Source organism: Mixophyes fleayi, chromosome 1 (assembly GCF_038048845.1).
Source record: "Mixophyes fleayi isolate aMixFle1 chromosome 1, aMixFle1.hap1, whole genome shotgun sequence".
Taxonomy (NCBI): domain Eukaryota; kingdom Metazoa; phylum Chordata; class Amphibia; order Anura; family Limnodynastidae; genus Mixophyes; species Mixophyes fleayi.
The window spans coordinates 293,962,347-293,980,137 of record NC_134402.1 but is presented as its reverse complement, the minus strand read 5'-3'; the positions used below and the strand labels follow the sequence as shown (position 1 = coordinate 293,980,137).

General features: G+C 40.6%; 1 protein-coding gene across 1 annotated transcript in view; it reads right to left on the bottom strand.

Moving 5' to 3' along the window:
* The window catches only part of IDNK (IDNK gluconokinase), a 33,939-nt gene extending 20,177 nt beyond the window's left edge, over positions 1-13,762 (bottom strand). The window contains exons 1-3 of the mRNA XM_075211048.1: positions 13,689-13,762; positions 13,126-13,156; positions 11,106-11,192 (exon numbers count right to left, since the gene is read on the bottom strand). Of these exons, the coding sequence (XP_075067149.1) occupies positions 11,106-11,192; positions 13,126-13,156; positions 13,689-13,729 (159 nt within the window). The 5' untranslated portion in view covers positions 13,730-13,762. The remainder of the gene's footprint in view (positions 1-11,105; positions 11,193-13,125; positions 13,157-13,688) is intronic.
* Positions 13,763-17,791: the final 4,029 nt, after the last annotated feature.

Below are 17,791 nucleotides of genomic sequence, written 5' to 3'. Positions count from 1 at the left end.
AAGAAAAAGAAATGTAAAAAGAAGAGAGGTGAGACTTCGGGATTCCCGCATTCCTTGGACATGGTTTCCGTACCTTCTCTGTCCATGGATGAGGATTTCTCCACCACATGCCCGATAGTGGACTATGACTCGGACACTTTCAAACACTTTTGGTGATATGGGCGTCTGGAATCCGCCCTTTAGGGAGGGGGTACTGTAACAACCTGCCTCCTGGACTTTTGGACTCTATGATTTGTATTGCTATTTTGTGTTGTCCAGCAGTACCTCTTTTCACCAGAGGTGCTGCTATTGTGCTTTATTCTTGTGCTTAAGGAGTTAACCTGTATGTTCACTAATTATCTCATGCACCTGGGTGTGTCTCATTCCCCTTATATATACCTGTTCCTCCCAGCAGTCATTGCTGGTTATTGTTGTCCCATCCTGTGATGTCCTTTCCTGTTGTCCTAATCCTGATGTCATTTCCTGTTGTCCTTACCTGATTGTTTCTGGACATTCATGCTACTTGCTGCATCAGCTGGAACCTGGTATTTATCACTGCTCCTTATTACCTGTTATCACCTCTCTGCAAATAAACACAGTGTTTTTCACTGAATTCATGACTCCTAGCTGTACTTCTGTTTGAGAACCGTGACATATACAAGCCAATATATTTTAAAATATATAAAACTGGTTCTGCAACTCTCAATGGCAGATATTATTATTATTATCGTTTATTTGTTAGGCGCCACAAGGTATCCGCAGCTCCGTACATGGTACAAACAGTACACTATACAGGGTAAAACAATACAGAACAATAAACACAAAGTACCAGAACTTCAGAAACTCCAGGCAGGCAAATACTGTAAAGACGGAGCGGAAGAACAGGTGTGGAGACAGGAGGGGAGAGGGGCCCTGCTCATACGAGCTTACATCCTAAGGGAGGGTAGACAAAATTAGGCACAAGAGGGAACCAGTGAAGCAAAGGGGGGAGTAAAAAGGAGCCAGGGAGAAACAGAAGAGGTGAGAGGTTAAGTGGATGGTTGGTAGGCCTTAAGGAACAGGTGAGTTTTAAGTGCCCGCTTGAAGGAGCACAGATTGGGTGAGAGACGGATGGAGCGAGGGAGGTCGTTCCAGTGAAGGGGGGGCAGCTCGGGAGAAGTCTTGTATTCTAGAGTGGGAAGAGGTAATCAGAGTGGAGGAGAGGCGGCGATCATTGGCTGAGCGCAGGGAGCGGGCAGGAGTGTGGATGGAGAGGAGGTTAGAGATATAAGGGGCAGTAGACTGGGAGAGAGCCTTGTGAGTGGTGGTGAGGAGTTTGAAAAGGATTCTGTAGGGGATGGGGAGCCAGTGTAAGGCAAGACAGAGAGGGGAGGCAGAGGAGGAGCGGCGTGAGAGGAAAATGAGTCTCGCAGCCGCATTAAGTATAGAGCGGAGGGGGGCGAGGTGGGAGCAGGGGAGGCCAGTAAGGAGGAGGTTGCAGTAGCCGAGGCGGGAGATGATGAGAGCATGGATGACAGTTTTGGTGGCATCTTGAGAGAAGAAAGGACGGATGCGGGCAATGTTACGGAGTTGGAAGCGACAGGCTTGGGCAAGGGATTGAATGTGGGGGGCAAAAGAGACAGAGGAGTCAAGAGTGACTCCTAGGCAGCGGAGTTGGGTGACAGAGGAGATAGTGGAGTTGTTAACAATTATAGAGAGGTCAGGGTGGGAAGGGAGTCTGGGTGGGGGAAAGACAATGAGTTCAGTTTTGGAGATGTTAATTTTAAGAAAGCGTGAAGACATCCAGGAGGAGATGGCTGAGAGGCAGTCAGTTACATGAGAGAGGAGGAAGGAGGAAAGATCAGGAGAAGAGATGTAGAGTTGAATATCTTCAGCATATAGGTGATACTGAAGACCGAACGAAGAGATGAGAGCTCCAAGGGAGAAAGTATAGAGCGAAAAGAGTAAAGTGCCAAGAACAGAGCCCTGAGGGACTCCAACAGGGAGAGGGGAGGGGGTGGAGGAAGAACCAGACGTGGATACAGAGAAGGAGCAGTTAGCAAGGTATGAGGTGAACCAGGCATGAACAGAGCCAGAGAGGCCGAGAAAGAGAAGAGTATGCAGCAGGAGTGGGTGGTCCACGGTGTCGAAGGCCGCGGAGAGGTCGAGGAGGATGAGTATGGAGTAGTGACCCTTGGATTTGGCTGATAGGAGATCATTAGTAACTTTAGCAAGGGCTGTTTCGGTGGAGTGGAGGGGGTGGTAGCCGGATTGGAGAGGGTCAAGGAGGGAGTTGTCAGAGAGGTGTCTGGTGAGGCGGCTGCAGACAATCCGCTCAAGTAATTTGGAGGCATAAGGGAGAAGAGAGATAGGGCGGTAGTTAGCAAGAGAGGTGGGGTCAAGATTGGGTTTCTTGAGGATAGGGGAGATAAGAGCGTGTTTAAATGAGGATGGGACAACACCTGAGGAGAGTGATAGGTTGAAGAGGTGAGCGAGGTAAGAGCAGGCAGTAGGAGAGAGAGAGCGAAGGAGGTGGGAGGGGATGGGATCAAGAGGACAGGTAGAGGGTGGAGAGGAAAGAATAAGGGAGCGAACTTCTTCATCTGAAGTGGGGATGAAGGATGACTACAGCTGGTTAATGGCGGGAATTTATTTATTAATGAATAATAATGGGAAGTATTTATTAATGAATAGCTAATATTGTAGTGAAAAATCCAGTATACACATAAAAAAATCTATAGGGAGCAAGATAGCAATATCGTTCAACCAGAAACAATTTTATGACTGCTAAGTGGTAATGAAGCAGACAGTTCTGTGTGTTCCAACCAATATCATGCAAGTCATTTCTAGCTGCAATTCATCTTTCAGCCAAAAAGGAAAAACTGCCCAAATAATTTTACACAGCCCCTATTTCTGGGTCAAAGTTGTGATATTAATTTTGCACTGCAGTACTTATGTGGTTCCCTTTTTCCGCCATGATCTTATCTTGGCTGTGGGCCGAGATAAGATCATGGCGGAGAAAGTAAAAACACACCTTCAAGTAAAAAATAAAAATGTTCAACTATCACTTATTAAAAAAACAGTATTTTACAGTAGCAGGCCCAGATAGGGGAGGGCTAGCAAATTTTAGCCTGGGGAGCAAGACTATTGGCAACATTTTAAAAATACAGATGGCCCAGTGACCCAGCTCAAGGTAGCCCACTATGGGACTGGCCCGATGGGCAGATGCCCACCTGCCCCTGGGCACAGAGGTGAGGGATGCCCAGCAATGCCAGGATACCCCCCCCTCCTGCACCCCTGAGGTAGCATCTTTTGCACTGGCGCATGTGGTTTGTGCATGATCTGGACCTCGTATGCTCAGAAAAGACCACCGCTCTTTTGAAAGCAGAGCAGGGGTCCCAGGAGTCTAGAGCGACATCACCAGACACCTACCCAAATTTACTGATGTATTCTTCTGCCCTTGTATATAAATAGTGGTTATGGCAGTCTCACTTTTGCCTTAACTAAATCATGGTAGTAACAGTATATCTGGATGTTGTACACTTTATTTGTGCAACATTTGTAAATGTTAATGTTTTTATTGCATTAGTAGATGTATACCTATAAATCTGTTCATGTTGCTGGGGCAAATAGTGTCCCACTGAATTATTTATGTAAGTATTGGGCGGTGCTCGATACCTCAGAATCCCAGAAAATGTGTAAAAATAATCAAGCCATTTGAAAAAATGGCTATTTTTCTAATTATTTAAAAAAAAAAAAAATTCAACCGATATTTAAAACTTTACTGTTATCTGGAGCCATTTCATAAAAAAAAATTACAACCAACATTTAAAAATGAATTTATTCACTCTGCTTTCTACCGAAAGAGAGGCATTTTTGCAAAAGAAAGAAATACTGCCAGCTAGGATGCTGTGGATGCTTTTTCATGGTTTGGCCTGGGCCTCTTTGTTCCAGAGAAGGAAAATGCCACACACATACAATGACATTTTAGAGAATTGGGTGCTTCCTACTTTTAGAAAACAATTTGGAGAAGGTCCTTTTCTCTTTTAGCATGACAATACCCACTTCAAGCAAAGTCCATAAGTAAAATGGTTTCCCAAATTTGGTGTAGAAGAACTTGACTGACCCGCACAGAGCCCTGACCTCAATCCCATGAAGCACATTTAGAAGGAATTGGAATGCCGGACTACGAGCCAGAACTTATTGCCCAACATCAGTGCCCAACCTCATTAATACTCTTGTGGCTGAATGGATGAGAATCCCCACAGCCATGTTCCAAAATCTAGTGGAAAGACAGAAGAGTGGAGGCTGTTATAGCAGCAAAGGGGAGACCAACTCCACATGAATGTTCTTGGTTTTGGATTGAGATGTTCAACAAACATATGGATATGATGTTTGCGTACACACATACTTTTGGCCACGTAGTTTATCATACGTCAGGATTAAAGCAAAAGGTCTTGGCTAGTATTGTTCAGTCATGATCAAAGGTTCAGGCTAAATTGGTACAAGGAAAACAACAAGAACAACACACAGGATTCAGAAACTTGAACCTATAATGGGCTATGACTGCAGAGACAAGCCCCTATTACATAGACCATCATGGTGGTGGAGTGGTTAGCATTGCTGCCTCACAACGCTGGGATAAAGGATTCGATTACAACCAGGGCCCTATCTGCATGGAGTTTGTATGTTATCTCAGTGTTTGCATGTGTTTCCTCCGGATACTCTGGTTTCCTAACACTCTAAAAAGACATACTGACAGTTTAATTGGCTTCTAACAAAAAATAATAATCTGTGTGTGTGTGTGGGGGGAAGGGGGGGGGTAGAATGTAAGCTCCCCTGTGGCAGGGACTGCTAGATTACCAGTGTAGCAGCTGTAACGAGGCCCAGCGGCTGACACCTGTGCTACTACAAGACTTGCTCTCTGCTGCTGTGTCAACAGGGAGCTTAATGAGAGAGTAATTCTGCGCAGAGCTGTAGGGAGCTGTTACCATCATCTTTGAGTAGAAAGTGATGTGCAGCAGTGGAGGAAGAGGCTTGTTAATGTAAGTGAAGGAAGAGTCCACTAGAACCCTTAGGGACCCAATCAAAATGTTGCTATGGGAGCCCCTAAAGCTTTTGTTACACCCATGTCTTTTAGTCCTTTGTGTAATAGTTATGCAAATTGAATATGTCTTATTTTGTAAATAAAACCAGGTTTTTTTATTATCAATTTCTTTTTACCTCTCGTACAATAGTTACTGGGTATAAATACGTTCACAAGAGAAAATAAACCAGCTAACTCCTTTCTTCATCTAATCTGAACAACTATCGCTGGGCAAACAGATCTTTTTATTTGTTACGCTCATGTGTATGCACTCAGTCTAGACTGGCACAGGCCCAGCAAGGCTGCGGAGTCTAACAGCCTCCTGGGGGTAAATGTATGAAAGTCTGTTTTTTCCAACTCGCCGGAAATCGTCGAGTTTACAGCTAAAATTTAAAGCAGCGCTGGCTTGTAAAGGCAAACTTGCCTTTACAAGCCAGCGCCGCTTTAAATTCTAGCCCGATTTCGGGCGAGTTGAAAAAAACGGACTTTCATACATTTACCCCCTGGTCTTCTCCAAGAACCGCTGCAAGTCAGGATGGGTTTAGCTGCTGGGAGACTGCAGGTCACGGCCCTTGGTTTGGCCCCTAGACGTGAGAGATAGATAGGAGAAATGGCAGCAAAGCAAAAAACAAAATCAGTACCTTAGGAGACGCTGGAGTGGATCAGATGAACGGTACCAATGTCAATTTAGTAGAGGCAGGATCCAGAGAGGGTAGTCAGTGAGAAAACTGGGTCTGGTACACGGTTCTGGTTGCTGACTTTACACAGGGATGATCCAAGAGAAAGATCAATAGGCAAGCCAGGTTTGGTACACGGTTCAGATGTCTTTTTTGCAGAAGGAAGATCCTAGGAGAATAAACAGCAGGCAAGCCGGGTCTGGAACATAAGAGGTTAATCAAAAGTTCCAGGGCACCACAGGACCAAGCAGATCACACAGGAGTCAGTAGGTAAGTTACCTGTTGCTCTGACATGGGTTAGCGTCAGAGCGTTTCTTTTATACAGGAAGGATGGGGATTCAAATTTTCCGCCGCAGGATGATGTGACCAGCCCCGCCGAGGCATCATGTGACCGAGAATTGATAATCTCATTAACCTCAAATTCTTGACTTTACACAGAAATGGCAGGAGGATCTCTTGTATAGGTGAAAAATGTATTAATGATCACTGGTTTAAGCAAGGGGACATGGAAGACATTAGGAATCTTCAAGGTGGGAGGAAGTTCCAGTCTGAAGGCTACAGGATTTATGACTTCCAAGATTCTGAATGGACCAATGAATCGGGGTGAAAACTTCCTGGAAGGAACCTGAAGCCGAAGATTCTGTGTAGACAGCCAAACCTTATCTCCAGGACTGAGTAAGGGCGTAGGTCGTCTTGCTTGAAGTAAGACCAACGGGAGGAGAAATCTTGAAACAGAGAATCAACTGCCGGAACCCCAGAGGGAGAAAGTTCTGTAAACGGAGGAAGCTTCGGGTAAAACCCTTGAAGTGTATAAAAGGGAGAAACGGAAGTGGACTCATGAGATAAATTATTATGGACGAATTCGGTCCAGGGTAGTAAGTCAACCCAATTGTCATGAGAAGGTGAAACATAACACCTTAGAAATTTTTTGAGTTCATGATTGGTCCTTTCCGTAAGACCGTTGGTCTGAGGATGATAGGCAGAGGAAAATTTCAACTTGATTTCACAGAGATAACAAAAGGCCCTCCAGAATTTAGCCCCGAACTGGGTACCGTGATCAGAAACGATTTCATCCGGGCATCCATGTAGGCAAAATATCTCTTTTATAAAGAGTTGAGCCAAGAAAGTATAAAATGGTATAAAATGGGCTGCTCGAGAGAGGCGATCAGTGACCACCCAGACCACAAAGTAACCTTTGGATAACGGGAGATCAGTGATAAAATCCATTGATAGATGACTCCATGGATGATCTGGAACAGGTAAAGGATGTAGATACCCATTTGGGTGCTGTCTGGGAATTTTACTCTGCGCACAAATAGTGCAGGATGAGACGTACTGTTGAACATCAGAAGATACAGATGGCCACCAATAACTTAGAGCGATTAGGTCTTTGGTCTTTTTGATTCCGACATGACCAGAAAAATGGGAAGCATGAGCCCATTTAAGAAGTTTACAGCGAAAATGAGAAGGTATGAACGTCTTTCCTCTGGGGATCACTAGGCCTGTGGATGCAGTGGCTACAATACATTCAGGATCCAGAATAGGTTTTACCTTGTCCTGCTCCTCAAGGTCTGAAGAGTTAAAAGAATGTGATAGGGCATCAGTTTTTTGTTATTTTATCCTGGTCTGAAGGTGATAAGGATGTTAAATCGTGAGAAAAATAAGGACCATCTGGCTTGTTGAGAGTTCAAGCAAGTAGCAGATTGTAAGTATAACAGATTTTTATGGTCGGTATAGATGGTTACCGTCAGGACGGGACACAGGAGCTGGGACAGGCAAGTTTCCTCACATTATTTGAATGTGCAAATAACTGTGCTAATAGCCTGTATTTCCTGGTATTATATGTCTTGGTTAAATAATGGATACAGGACAAATCTTAATTCTGTCCATCTGGGTGATGTGTAATTCCAGAGAAAAAAATCATTATAGAGCTAGTATGTTGTAAAAGTCACAAGAGAACAAATTCTCCACTTCATAAAATGTCACAAATTGCCACAATGATTTTTATTCACACTTGGGGAATAATATCATTATGTGAGGTACCAAAAATACACACAACAAAATGCACATCTTCAGTTATTGTGCCACTGTGTCTAGTTTGAACTGCAAACTGCATTATAACCAACTGCCTTTCAAAAACAAATCTTTGCTTTCCACCTTCTCATTAACTTTTGTGCAATAAACTCTATGCCATTACTTTCCTTCATCCACTTTCTTGTCATTTGCCCCCATTGTTTTTCCTTCATTGCTTAACTAACAAGAAAGAGATTTGTTTTCAGAAGTCAATATACACAAGTGTGCGGTGTGTAACTAAAGCCAGGTGTACAAACTCATTTTCTGCAATGTATTTTAAAGTCCTTTTCCTACACTATCCTCCATATCATTTATCACTAAGGGCTACATTTACTAAGCTGCGGGTTTGAAAAAGTGGGGATGTTGCCTATAGCAACCAATCAGATTCTAGTTGTCATTTTATAGAAGGTACTAAATAAATGAAAGCTAAAATCTGATTGGTTGCTATAGGCAACATCCCCACTTTTTGAAACCCGCAGCTTAGTAAATCTAGCCCTAAGTCTTTGACTGAAGATGCACTAGAACTTTTAAAACACATACAATTCTAGAACAATACAAATGGTAATTACTATAATATTCTACTGACTTAGCATTGCCGTATGTGGGGTTTCATGCAAACTTTCACCCGTCGCTATGTGGTCTAGGTGTTTTGGGACTGCGTCTTTAACTGTGGTGAGCATGAGTCATGGACTATGTATGCTGTCCTCTCTCTATGAATACAGCATTTTGAACATTGAACAGCCTGTGAAACATTGGTAAACTGGCTAGGAAGGAAATCTTTCTACATTACTCTGCATTGTGATTACAGCACTGAGGGGCTCTGGGCCCGTCTCAGTTGCACTGGGACATTTGCTGGCTCCAGGTAGGTTACGAAGATTGTATATTCTTCATTACCAAGATTGTATCTTGTGAGTACAGTGTCTACTTCTACAAATTTGTAACTTAAGTATTCTGAATTAAGTACTACAGACCGCCAGTGTCTCTGGAGACCATTTATTCGATACAGCTGTCATAGACTGCCATTACTAAAGACTTTGTTCTGTGTTTACAAATAGTAGAAAGCTTTTTTTTACTGTATATGATCATAAGTTTCTGTGGATGTTTGCTTTATATTCAATTACACTCACAGTCATTTGAACTTCTCTTCTGTCTCTATCAATGAATTACCTAACAATACAGCTACAGAACAGATTTGATTTATGTTCATAGAACCAATGCTCTAATAGTTATAGAAGACAGGCTGAAGAGAAGGGTTATATGCTTTCTAGCCTCTGGCATTACTGTTGCATTGCACAAATATCATGCTTGTATTTCCAGTTACTTAGTACCCCTTTCTCTGATATGATGTACATCAATATGAAGGCTTTACGATTTTAAGAGATACCCTTGTACACTGCAACTTTGAACCCTACCAGAAAGGATACTGTATGAGGCATAGAAGAGCTAAAATAAGGTCCATGACATGTTCTCTCCAAAAATCTAGCGAAAAACAAAGTCCGGTGGATACTTCTTAGAGTTTAGTGGATACCTACTTTCTATCTGTAGTTAGTGGTAAAGCAGAGAACACTAATAACAAAAGCCAATGAAATGTATTACTTTTAATATCTATAATAACTATATAGGACAGTGATGGGCAAACCAGTCCTCAAGGGCCATCACCAGTTCATGTTTTTAGGATTTCTTTAATCATGCACAGCTGAGTTAATCTATTTGGCTGGGTCAGTAATTATCCCACCTGTTTCTACAGACAGAAATCCTAGGATAATTACTGACCCAGCCAAATAGATTAACTCAGCTGTGCATGATTAAAGAAATCCTAAAAACATGAACTGTTGATGGCCCTTGAGGACTGGTTTGCCCATCACTGATATAGGAAGTAAATGAAGACTTTCATCTGTCAGAACATAGGGCCTGGCAAACAAGCAGTGAAATTGCCAGCAATTTTAAACAACTGTCCAGATAATGCCACATGCATGGCTTCAAAATGAGCATGCTGCTCATGAATAATCAGATTGAAATTTATTTGCATGCCTGTTAACACAATTTGGTAGATGAGTGCTATCAACCTGGTATGTGGCCATTTTCCAGCCCTAATGTGGTAAGGAAGTGATCCACTCAGCCACAGCTCGGCATTTCACCCAATGTGGCCACAAGTGCGCTTGGTCAAATTGAAAAGTGATGATGTCACGTTGCTGTCTTGTCCAATGTATGTACCTTACAAATGCACAATTATTTTATGTAGTTATCTTTAAAATCCCATTTTGTTATTTGGATACCCCCAAGGGCTGTACATAATGGGTAGGTGAATATTCCAGAATTGTCAGTGCAGCATGTGTGTATATCCATATCATAATATAGCATTTAGCTTATATTGTCAGGCAAGGTCTGCCAGTAGTGGGGGGAAGATGTTTCCTCATTGTAGCTTACAATTGTATCCTAAATCTAAACTGTACCAAGTTTTCATAGGATATCAATACAATACAAAACAAAGTTTCTGTTTTCTAAACTTACTCTAGTACAGATATTGTGAGAGGTGTCTTGTATGGTAACAATTTGTGTGAGATCAGGATTGTTAGAGCCATGCTTACAAGTCTCTGGCTCATTCTAGGGATCAAAGTAATGTTAGATCTAGAGTCACGATTTAGGTTTAGAACCAACAATAAATTTATTTTGAGTTTAGCATTCCATTGTTAGTATTTCATTAGTCCTTGCTTGAAAGAGATCACTCTCCTGTTTTAATCAAAGGCTCTTTTGTCTTTTTAAGGTACCAGTGGGCTAAGTGAGCTTTTTTTCAAATTGTTCCTCCGCTCTGAGTAAATTATTAGTAAGTTTGTACTGTAGAGCCTGAGCAAATGCCCCTTTCGCCCATTTATTAAAACAGTTTGGGAGAAATTACAGAATTGGTTAAACAGTTTTGGGAATCTAAAATGTGGAGAGAAATGCAAGTAACTTGGCAGGAGCTGCATCCTTGGTCCTGGCCCACACATGGCCTTAGCTGGATGCCTGAGATTGTGCTTAGGTGGCTATGTCCAAACATTGGTATTCCTTCTAAGCTCAATAACTTTCTAAACTTAAGCTGGTGTGAGCACTCTCTCTAAATACTGGACTCCTGTTTGGAAGGTGACCTCAGATGCCTGAGGAGATGATGATGATCCATGTAACTGGTTTATCAGAGCATCATTCATGTAACAGGAAAAAAACAATTAAAAATGTAATATTGTACTAAACATAATATTAACTGATTGTACTGAAAGAACTTTTAAATTGTTTGAAACAATTACAATAAAATAAAATGAATGTTTTGTACTTACCTGATCATTTAGCGGTATTCCCTGTGACATCTTCACTTTATTTTCCAAAGGGTGATAATCGTCTGCATCATAAAATTTCCAACCTAGCTGCAATAAAGCATATGTAATATTTGATGAAAATAATCCAAACAATGTGACCCCCTATATTTAGAAATATGTGCTTTACTGGTAAATTGTCACCATTTGAATTCAGACTCAAACACCTCACTTCCCTCTCTTCTTCCTATAGCCTGTACTGCAGCATTCAACCACCTGAGTACCACTGCCCAACATATCATGTGTCCCTTCCTGGCAGTTCAAAATCTAATAGCATGCAGAAAAAATACCAGAAAGTCAGATATTCCTGAATTCTGATATGTATCGGATGCTTCTAATGTGGTGTATACCAAAGTATTCCTTCGTGCCAATACTGTAAATATTAGTGTGCAGACAGATTTCTAACCTATATCATCACAAAATAATTGTTTTATGATACCATACCATATAATATCTTATGGCTGTCTATGCTGCTGCTGAACATTAAGAGAAATATCCAGTTTAACAGTGAGAGCAGTGGAACAGTAGCCACAGAGGAGCCATCTACCCTTCCCCCGTAGTGCCTGAAGATTTTACATGCAAGTAAAATCCAATTAGTTATAGATTCACCTTACTAGCAACTGGGGGCATCTGGTTATCAAATCTTTCACCAGATTCAATTTTTCGCTAAATAATTACTATTTTTATTATTCTTTAACTGCTCCCTTAGACCTATGGGAGAGGCACGGAAGGGACTGCAATGACAGCGTCACGGAGGGGGAATGAGAGAGATATGAAGGTGACAACATTGTTTTTCTTTCTTGTAAATGATGACACTATGCTCTAAATTTTAAACAATAGGGGCCCCGCTCTAGGCCAGATTAAGACACTCAGGGGCATATTCAATTAGGATTCACGCCCGCAATTACATGCGGCTGCACCGGTACCGTGATGTTGCAGTACCGTAATGACACTTTATACTCACAGCCGCGAATCCTAATTGAATATGACCCTAATAATGGAGGCACATGAAAATCGGCCTCAGAGAGCAGTCCCTGGGGCTTTATTGTGGGATGCCCTGGGTAGAATGATTTTTTTTTTACCATACCTGATTGTGCAGTTTTTAGGTGAACTTAAGGTTTCAAGTTTCTCTATAGCACAGAACAGTTAGATTTTTACATTGTTACATTAGCTCTCTGCATAACAGTTAACAGTAGTCTTGGCTGGCTGCCAGGATCTGGTGTAGTTAAAAGGAAAGCAAACACATGTGAGAGCTTTGACTACTATCTTTTTAAGCTAATTTGGTAAGTCAGCATAAATCTCCTGAAAACAGAAGTAGATAGGTTATAAACCACATAAATAGATGGATATTGTACCACCAGAATTAGCTTGATACATTTACCCCGAGTGTCTGAGAATGATCCAGCCATGTGATGCGGCCACTTTAAATTCTAAAAAATATATTTGAAAAATAATCCTCCACTGGAGCTATGATTGTCTTTTCCTTGAAACAGCCTTTTACTGCAGTGTTGAGGTCCTATGATGAAACTGGTCCTTGATTTGCATAGTAGGCCTCAAGTAAGCACTGTGCCAGGCCTGCCTCCTGCCATATCATATGCCTCTTCAATTTAGTGATACCCATTGGTGGTGGTATTCTGACTTGACCCTCTTATCCAGAGACCAATTTCATAGGGGACCCAAACAGTGTAGAGGAAGACGGTCCCACAATTCAGGTAAACAGATGTAAGTGACTAATATGTACAAATGTTTTTGGAGACACCGAATTAGTCTTTCAGTTATTTATTAATTAAACAGGTCAATTATAATTAATATCAATATGTTTTAAGAAGTTTTGGTTGAAACAATGTATAACATGTATCTGTACATATTGCACATCTCCAGACACATTCAAGCATGCTCTGTAGTTGTAATATTTATATGATGTACATCCCAGGCTGTTTAGCCACAGTAATCTCATTTGCTGCCATACAACACAAACACATACCTTATTTGCAAGTAAAGATCCCACTTCAGTTCTGTACAAAAGACATATACATGAGCATTAGATATCCCCTGATATTTATCTTTAATAATATACACAAATACCAGATATATGTACACTATTTCATGGAGCTACCTATGGATCTCTAGTTGCTGTGAAACTACAATTCCTAGAATGCTGAAATGAGCAGTTTCACAATAGCTGGTGTGTTAAAAAATATCTAACCCTGTTTTAGCTAATAAATCATATTCCCTTGATTTAAGCCTTATGTCCCAATTACAAGTTCCTTTGTACTTGGACACATACTTCTGGCGTTTATTTAGATTACCACATGCTACCTGTTCCAGTCACTACGCCGTAACTGATTTCTCCCCCCAGCCCACAACGTGCAATAACAATAAACCACTTAAATGCACACATAAACTGTCTCCACCCAGTGTACACATGCAACCTGCCTATGCCCTGTCGCCTGCACAAATCAGGATCTGCCGTGTCAGCTAACTGTTCTTAACCTCTGCATTGCCGACATAATGTAAGACTGCCTTATGGAAAGATGATAGACCTACTTCCCGGACCCGCTCACTCCCATGATCACGACTATCATCATAACTATTCCGTTTCTTCAACCAGGAAGAGACGGAGTGATCCCTCCCTTCTGTATCAGTGCGTGGAGCCAGCAGATCAAGTAGGGTACTGCAAGAGTGTGGAACTGTGCAGCATTCTTATTCACAATGCATAAACCTTTGTCGTTCCTCTCCTCTGCCATCGGAACTACTATGTGTTTTCATCAGCCAAGAATAAAATTATAAAAAATATAGCAACGAGCGCAGGATAATCTACACAAACATGTTAAGTAATATCCAAATTATTAACTGAAAATATGGAGGTATCAACAGTATTGAGCAAATATTCTCAAAATCTATCTATAAACAAATTACACACTTCCTTTATAGTATTTTGATTGGTGTGTTTTTCAACATACAGGTGCTTTCAGTTTCACTATCAAAACAAAATAAAAATATAAAAAATAACCCACACAGACATTATATATAATATTTAACTTATTATTTTCCTTTATAAAACCACAATCTGTTGTGCAGCGCTGCACACTGAGGGGATCATGATACAAAATAAATTGCAATTACATGAAACAAGGTAAAGATGGGCTAAATGAGTTTAAAATCTAAGTGATAGGAACAATGAATACAAAAGGTAGCAAAATAAAAATTGTATCTGTTGTTGGGAAGAGTATGTGTGGCAGAAGCATTATCAGCATTATTATTAGCTACCAATATTAAACCAATGGTGTGGTATAATACTTTGCAACATTTAGAATCCTGAAAGCAGGACAAAATAATCCCCACTTGTTTTGCCCAAACTCCACCCACAAATGGGCACATTTGATGAAATCTCCACCCAGTCTCTTTAAGCGCTGCCCCTTTTGCAGCACAGGAATCAGGATTTCCCACCAAAATCGGCACAGTTGACAGCTATGTGCTATGGTTGAAAAGAGGAGAGACAGTGGAAGGTGCAGATGCCTTTCAACTTCCTGACCCAGGGATAAAGCTATCCCGTTCAGAATGGTGGGACAGAGCCCTCAAGTTGAAACTGTCCCACCTAAATGAGGAGACCTGGCATGTATGGAACTAGCCATAATAGAAATCTTAAGACAGTTTCTGTCAACGTCAATGCTGACTGTCCTTCACACTTTATATTAACCAAATGTCTTTCCTGGTGTGATTCTGCTGTATTATAGACGGTTTTTTTAAAATTGAAATCAAACTTAATAGCAAGTACTATTAAAACAAATGGTATATTTTTTTTATTGTGCCTATGGCGTAAATGGGTGTAAGTATGCCTGATGTAAACCTGCTGCATAAGCTACTGACACAGGGCTGGAAGCTTCCTATGATGCCTCCGACTCTGCATTTTGGGTATAAATACGCCATTTTAATGTATATGTGTCCAACTCAGAATGAGCTTTTTTATTGTATATGATTTGAATGATAGGTTACTGAGATTCTGTATGAAACCATATGTATAATATGTAGTTGGTCCCCTGTGCTGCTGAAGCAGCCCCCACTCTTCTGGGAAGGTTTGCCACTAAATTTTGGTACATATGGGCATACATACGTGAATTCTATGTGAAAATTTAGTAACTATGGGCCGGATTCATTAAGGATCTTAACTGTGCTACATGAAAAAACAGTCAGTATTTAACTTATGTGCAAAACAGAATACTAATTTGCACCCCTTGCATTGTAACATGGTTTTGACCGGGAGACTGAAATAAGAAATTTCTCAAGTTAAGATCCTTAATGAATCAGGCCCTATATTTTTTGTCAGTTTTCTGAATGTTGGCAACCAAGATGATGAAAGATACCTGCTATTTAGTATAAGTGAATACTGGTGGATAGGAAAGTAGAGACTCTGATGCAGACATAATTTTCTAGTAGTCACAGCCATACTTTATTAACATGTCCACGTGGACAGCATAGACGTACACATAGTGGTCAATAGATCCCTAGCTGGTGGTATTTTGCCACCATTTTCTTTCATTTGTCCCTATTTAAAATGCAAATCAAGTGCTATCTACAAATGTGCTCATCTGGATGAGACTTAAATGTAACATTATTTGTTCATATAATGTGTTTTAATGTGTATATATGTGTATATAATTTTAGCAATGTCATATATCAAGAACGCCATATAAATCACTTTCTTGGTGCACATAAATATGTTGTGACATACATTTTAAAGTCACCTCATTTCTTCTTGTCAAAGTAAATTCACAAAGAAAATGTGTTCCGTCGCTGAAGTTTCCTTTATTGATGTGATACTTGCTCTGCTTTGTCAGCAGTCAAGTTTATAGCTTGCCATTACCCTGATTGATTAGACTATCTTTAAATGTGTCTTTACAGCCACAAACGGAACAGTTTACAGTATATGAAAAATAGAAGCTTAAAATAGTCTCTGTTTATTTTTATATAGTGTGGATGTTCAAACTACACATAATAATAAGACTGGAAAAGATCCCTAAAAAAACAAAACAACTATGTGAAAGACACTTATAAAAGAAACATAGAAGTAGTGGCCAAACATGGAAACATATATAGTGGGGATTTGGATCACCACGTGCAGGCAGTACAGCCTGTGTGCACAATAAATTTGACTTTAACAATGTCTGGAATTGTGCTTCCCATAACTGACACTTAATCGATTGTGTTGTAAAATGCTGTTATGGGTATTTTTCAAGAATATGCTATAAATGCTCCTTTGGGTTCAAATTTGGTGACAAAGAAGGCCATTACATATGGATGACAACCATCTCATGCTTATCAAACCACATTTGCTCTGTGGTTGGTGGTATTGTCATCCTAGAAGACATCCCTTCTATTGGGAAATAAATGCTACAACATGGTGTAAAGATGATCACACAATATCATTAAGTAGTGATTAGCATTTTGTTTGCCTTCTAAGGGAATGACCATGCCAGAAAAAAACAGCCTCCAACAATACATAACCGCCAGGACCCTTCACTGTTGGAAACAATGACAGAGTAATTTAGTTTGGCGAACATGCACCTGTTTGTTTATCAAGAACATGGTGAAGGATAATACACCTGACAATTTAATTTTCCTCCGCTACTCCCCCTCACTACATGACCAAATCCCCCACATCAGTAATCAGGTGTTATAAGAAGCGAGGGAAGCAGGGCTCAGTTGCCCAAGTATTATTGATTTCCATTTGCTGTCCTGTTCATGCTTCAGTACAGATAGAGGTAGGCACAGCACTCACAATAACAGCAGGCTCATGTACAGCAGATGCAATTGAACTGATGCTACTATCAACATCAGCACAATCAGTTAATAGTACAGCTGGGTCATTCTAAGTCTGCCCTTCCACCATACCATTCCATGACCAGGACAGAACATGCACCATATGCTTGTAAAGCAATAGTGCTAGACAAACCCCCAAGTGTGTGCCCACTCCCCATTGTGCGCATCGGACCGATTAAATTTTCGGTAAAGCTGGGACGGGTGTATATGTATAATACATCTTATACTGTATAAATAAGTATATATATATATATATATATATATATATATATATATATATATATATATATATATATATATATAACAGAAAGAAAGTTGTCAGCGCTTATCCTTTAAACTGCATATCTGTGTGTGTCTAGCAAAATGAAAACTTGAGGTATTAGTTCATATTTTGATCAAAAGACTTAAGCCTGCATCCCACCAAGCGCGGGCTTGTTGCCAAGCAGCTGGCACCATATATAATGTGGGATATACCGAGCGCGGGCTTATTTTTCTCTGGTTTTGTTTCAAAATATTGCCTTTTTGTCATAGCAGCTGTCCATCAAGCCTATTTAAGGCACATTTGGGTGTGGCTCACAAGCCAGCCTTTGCTAGATGTAAACCCCTATACCTGGGAGGTGAGTGCATCTGATTTTAACTGCATTTTAATAGTGTTTAAAGCATATAGGTCAGTGTAGGATCTGCATATAATGAGGTACCCTTGACGTGGGATGCAGGCTTAAGTCTTTTGATCAAAATATGAACTAATACCTCATGTTTTCATTTTGCTAGACACACACAGATATGCAGTTTAAAGGATAAGCGCTGACAACTTTCTTTCTGTTTTGTAT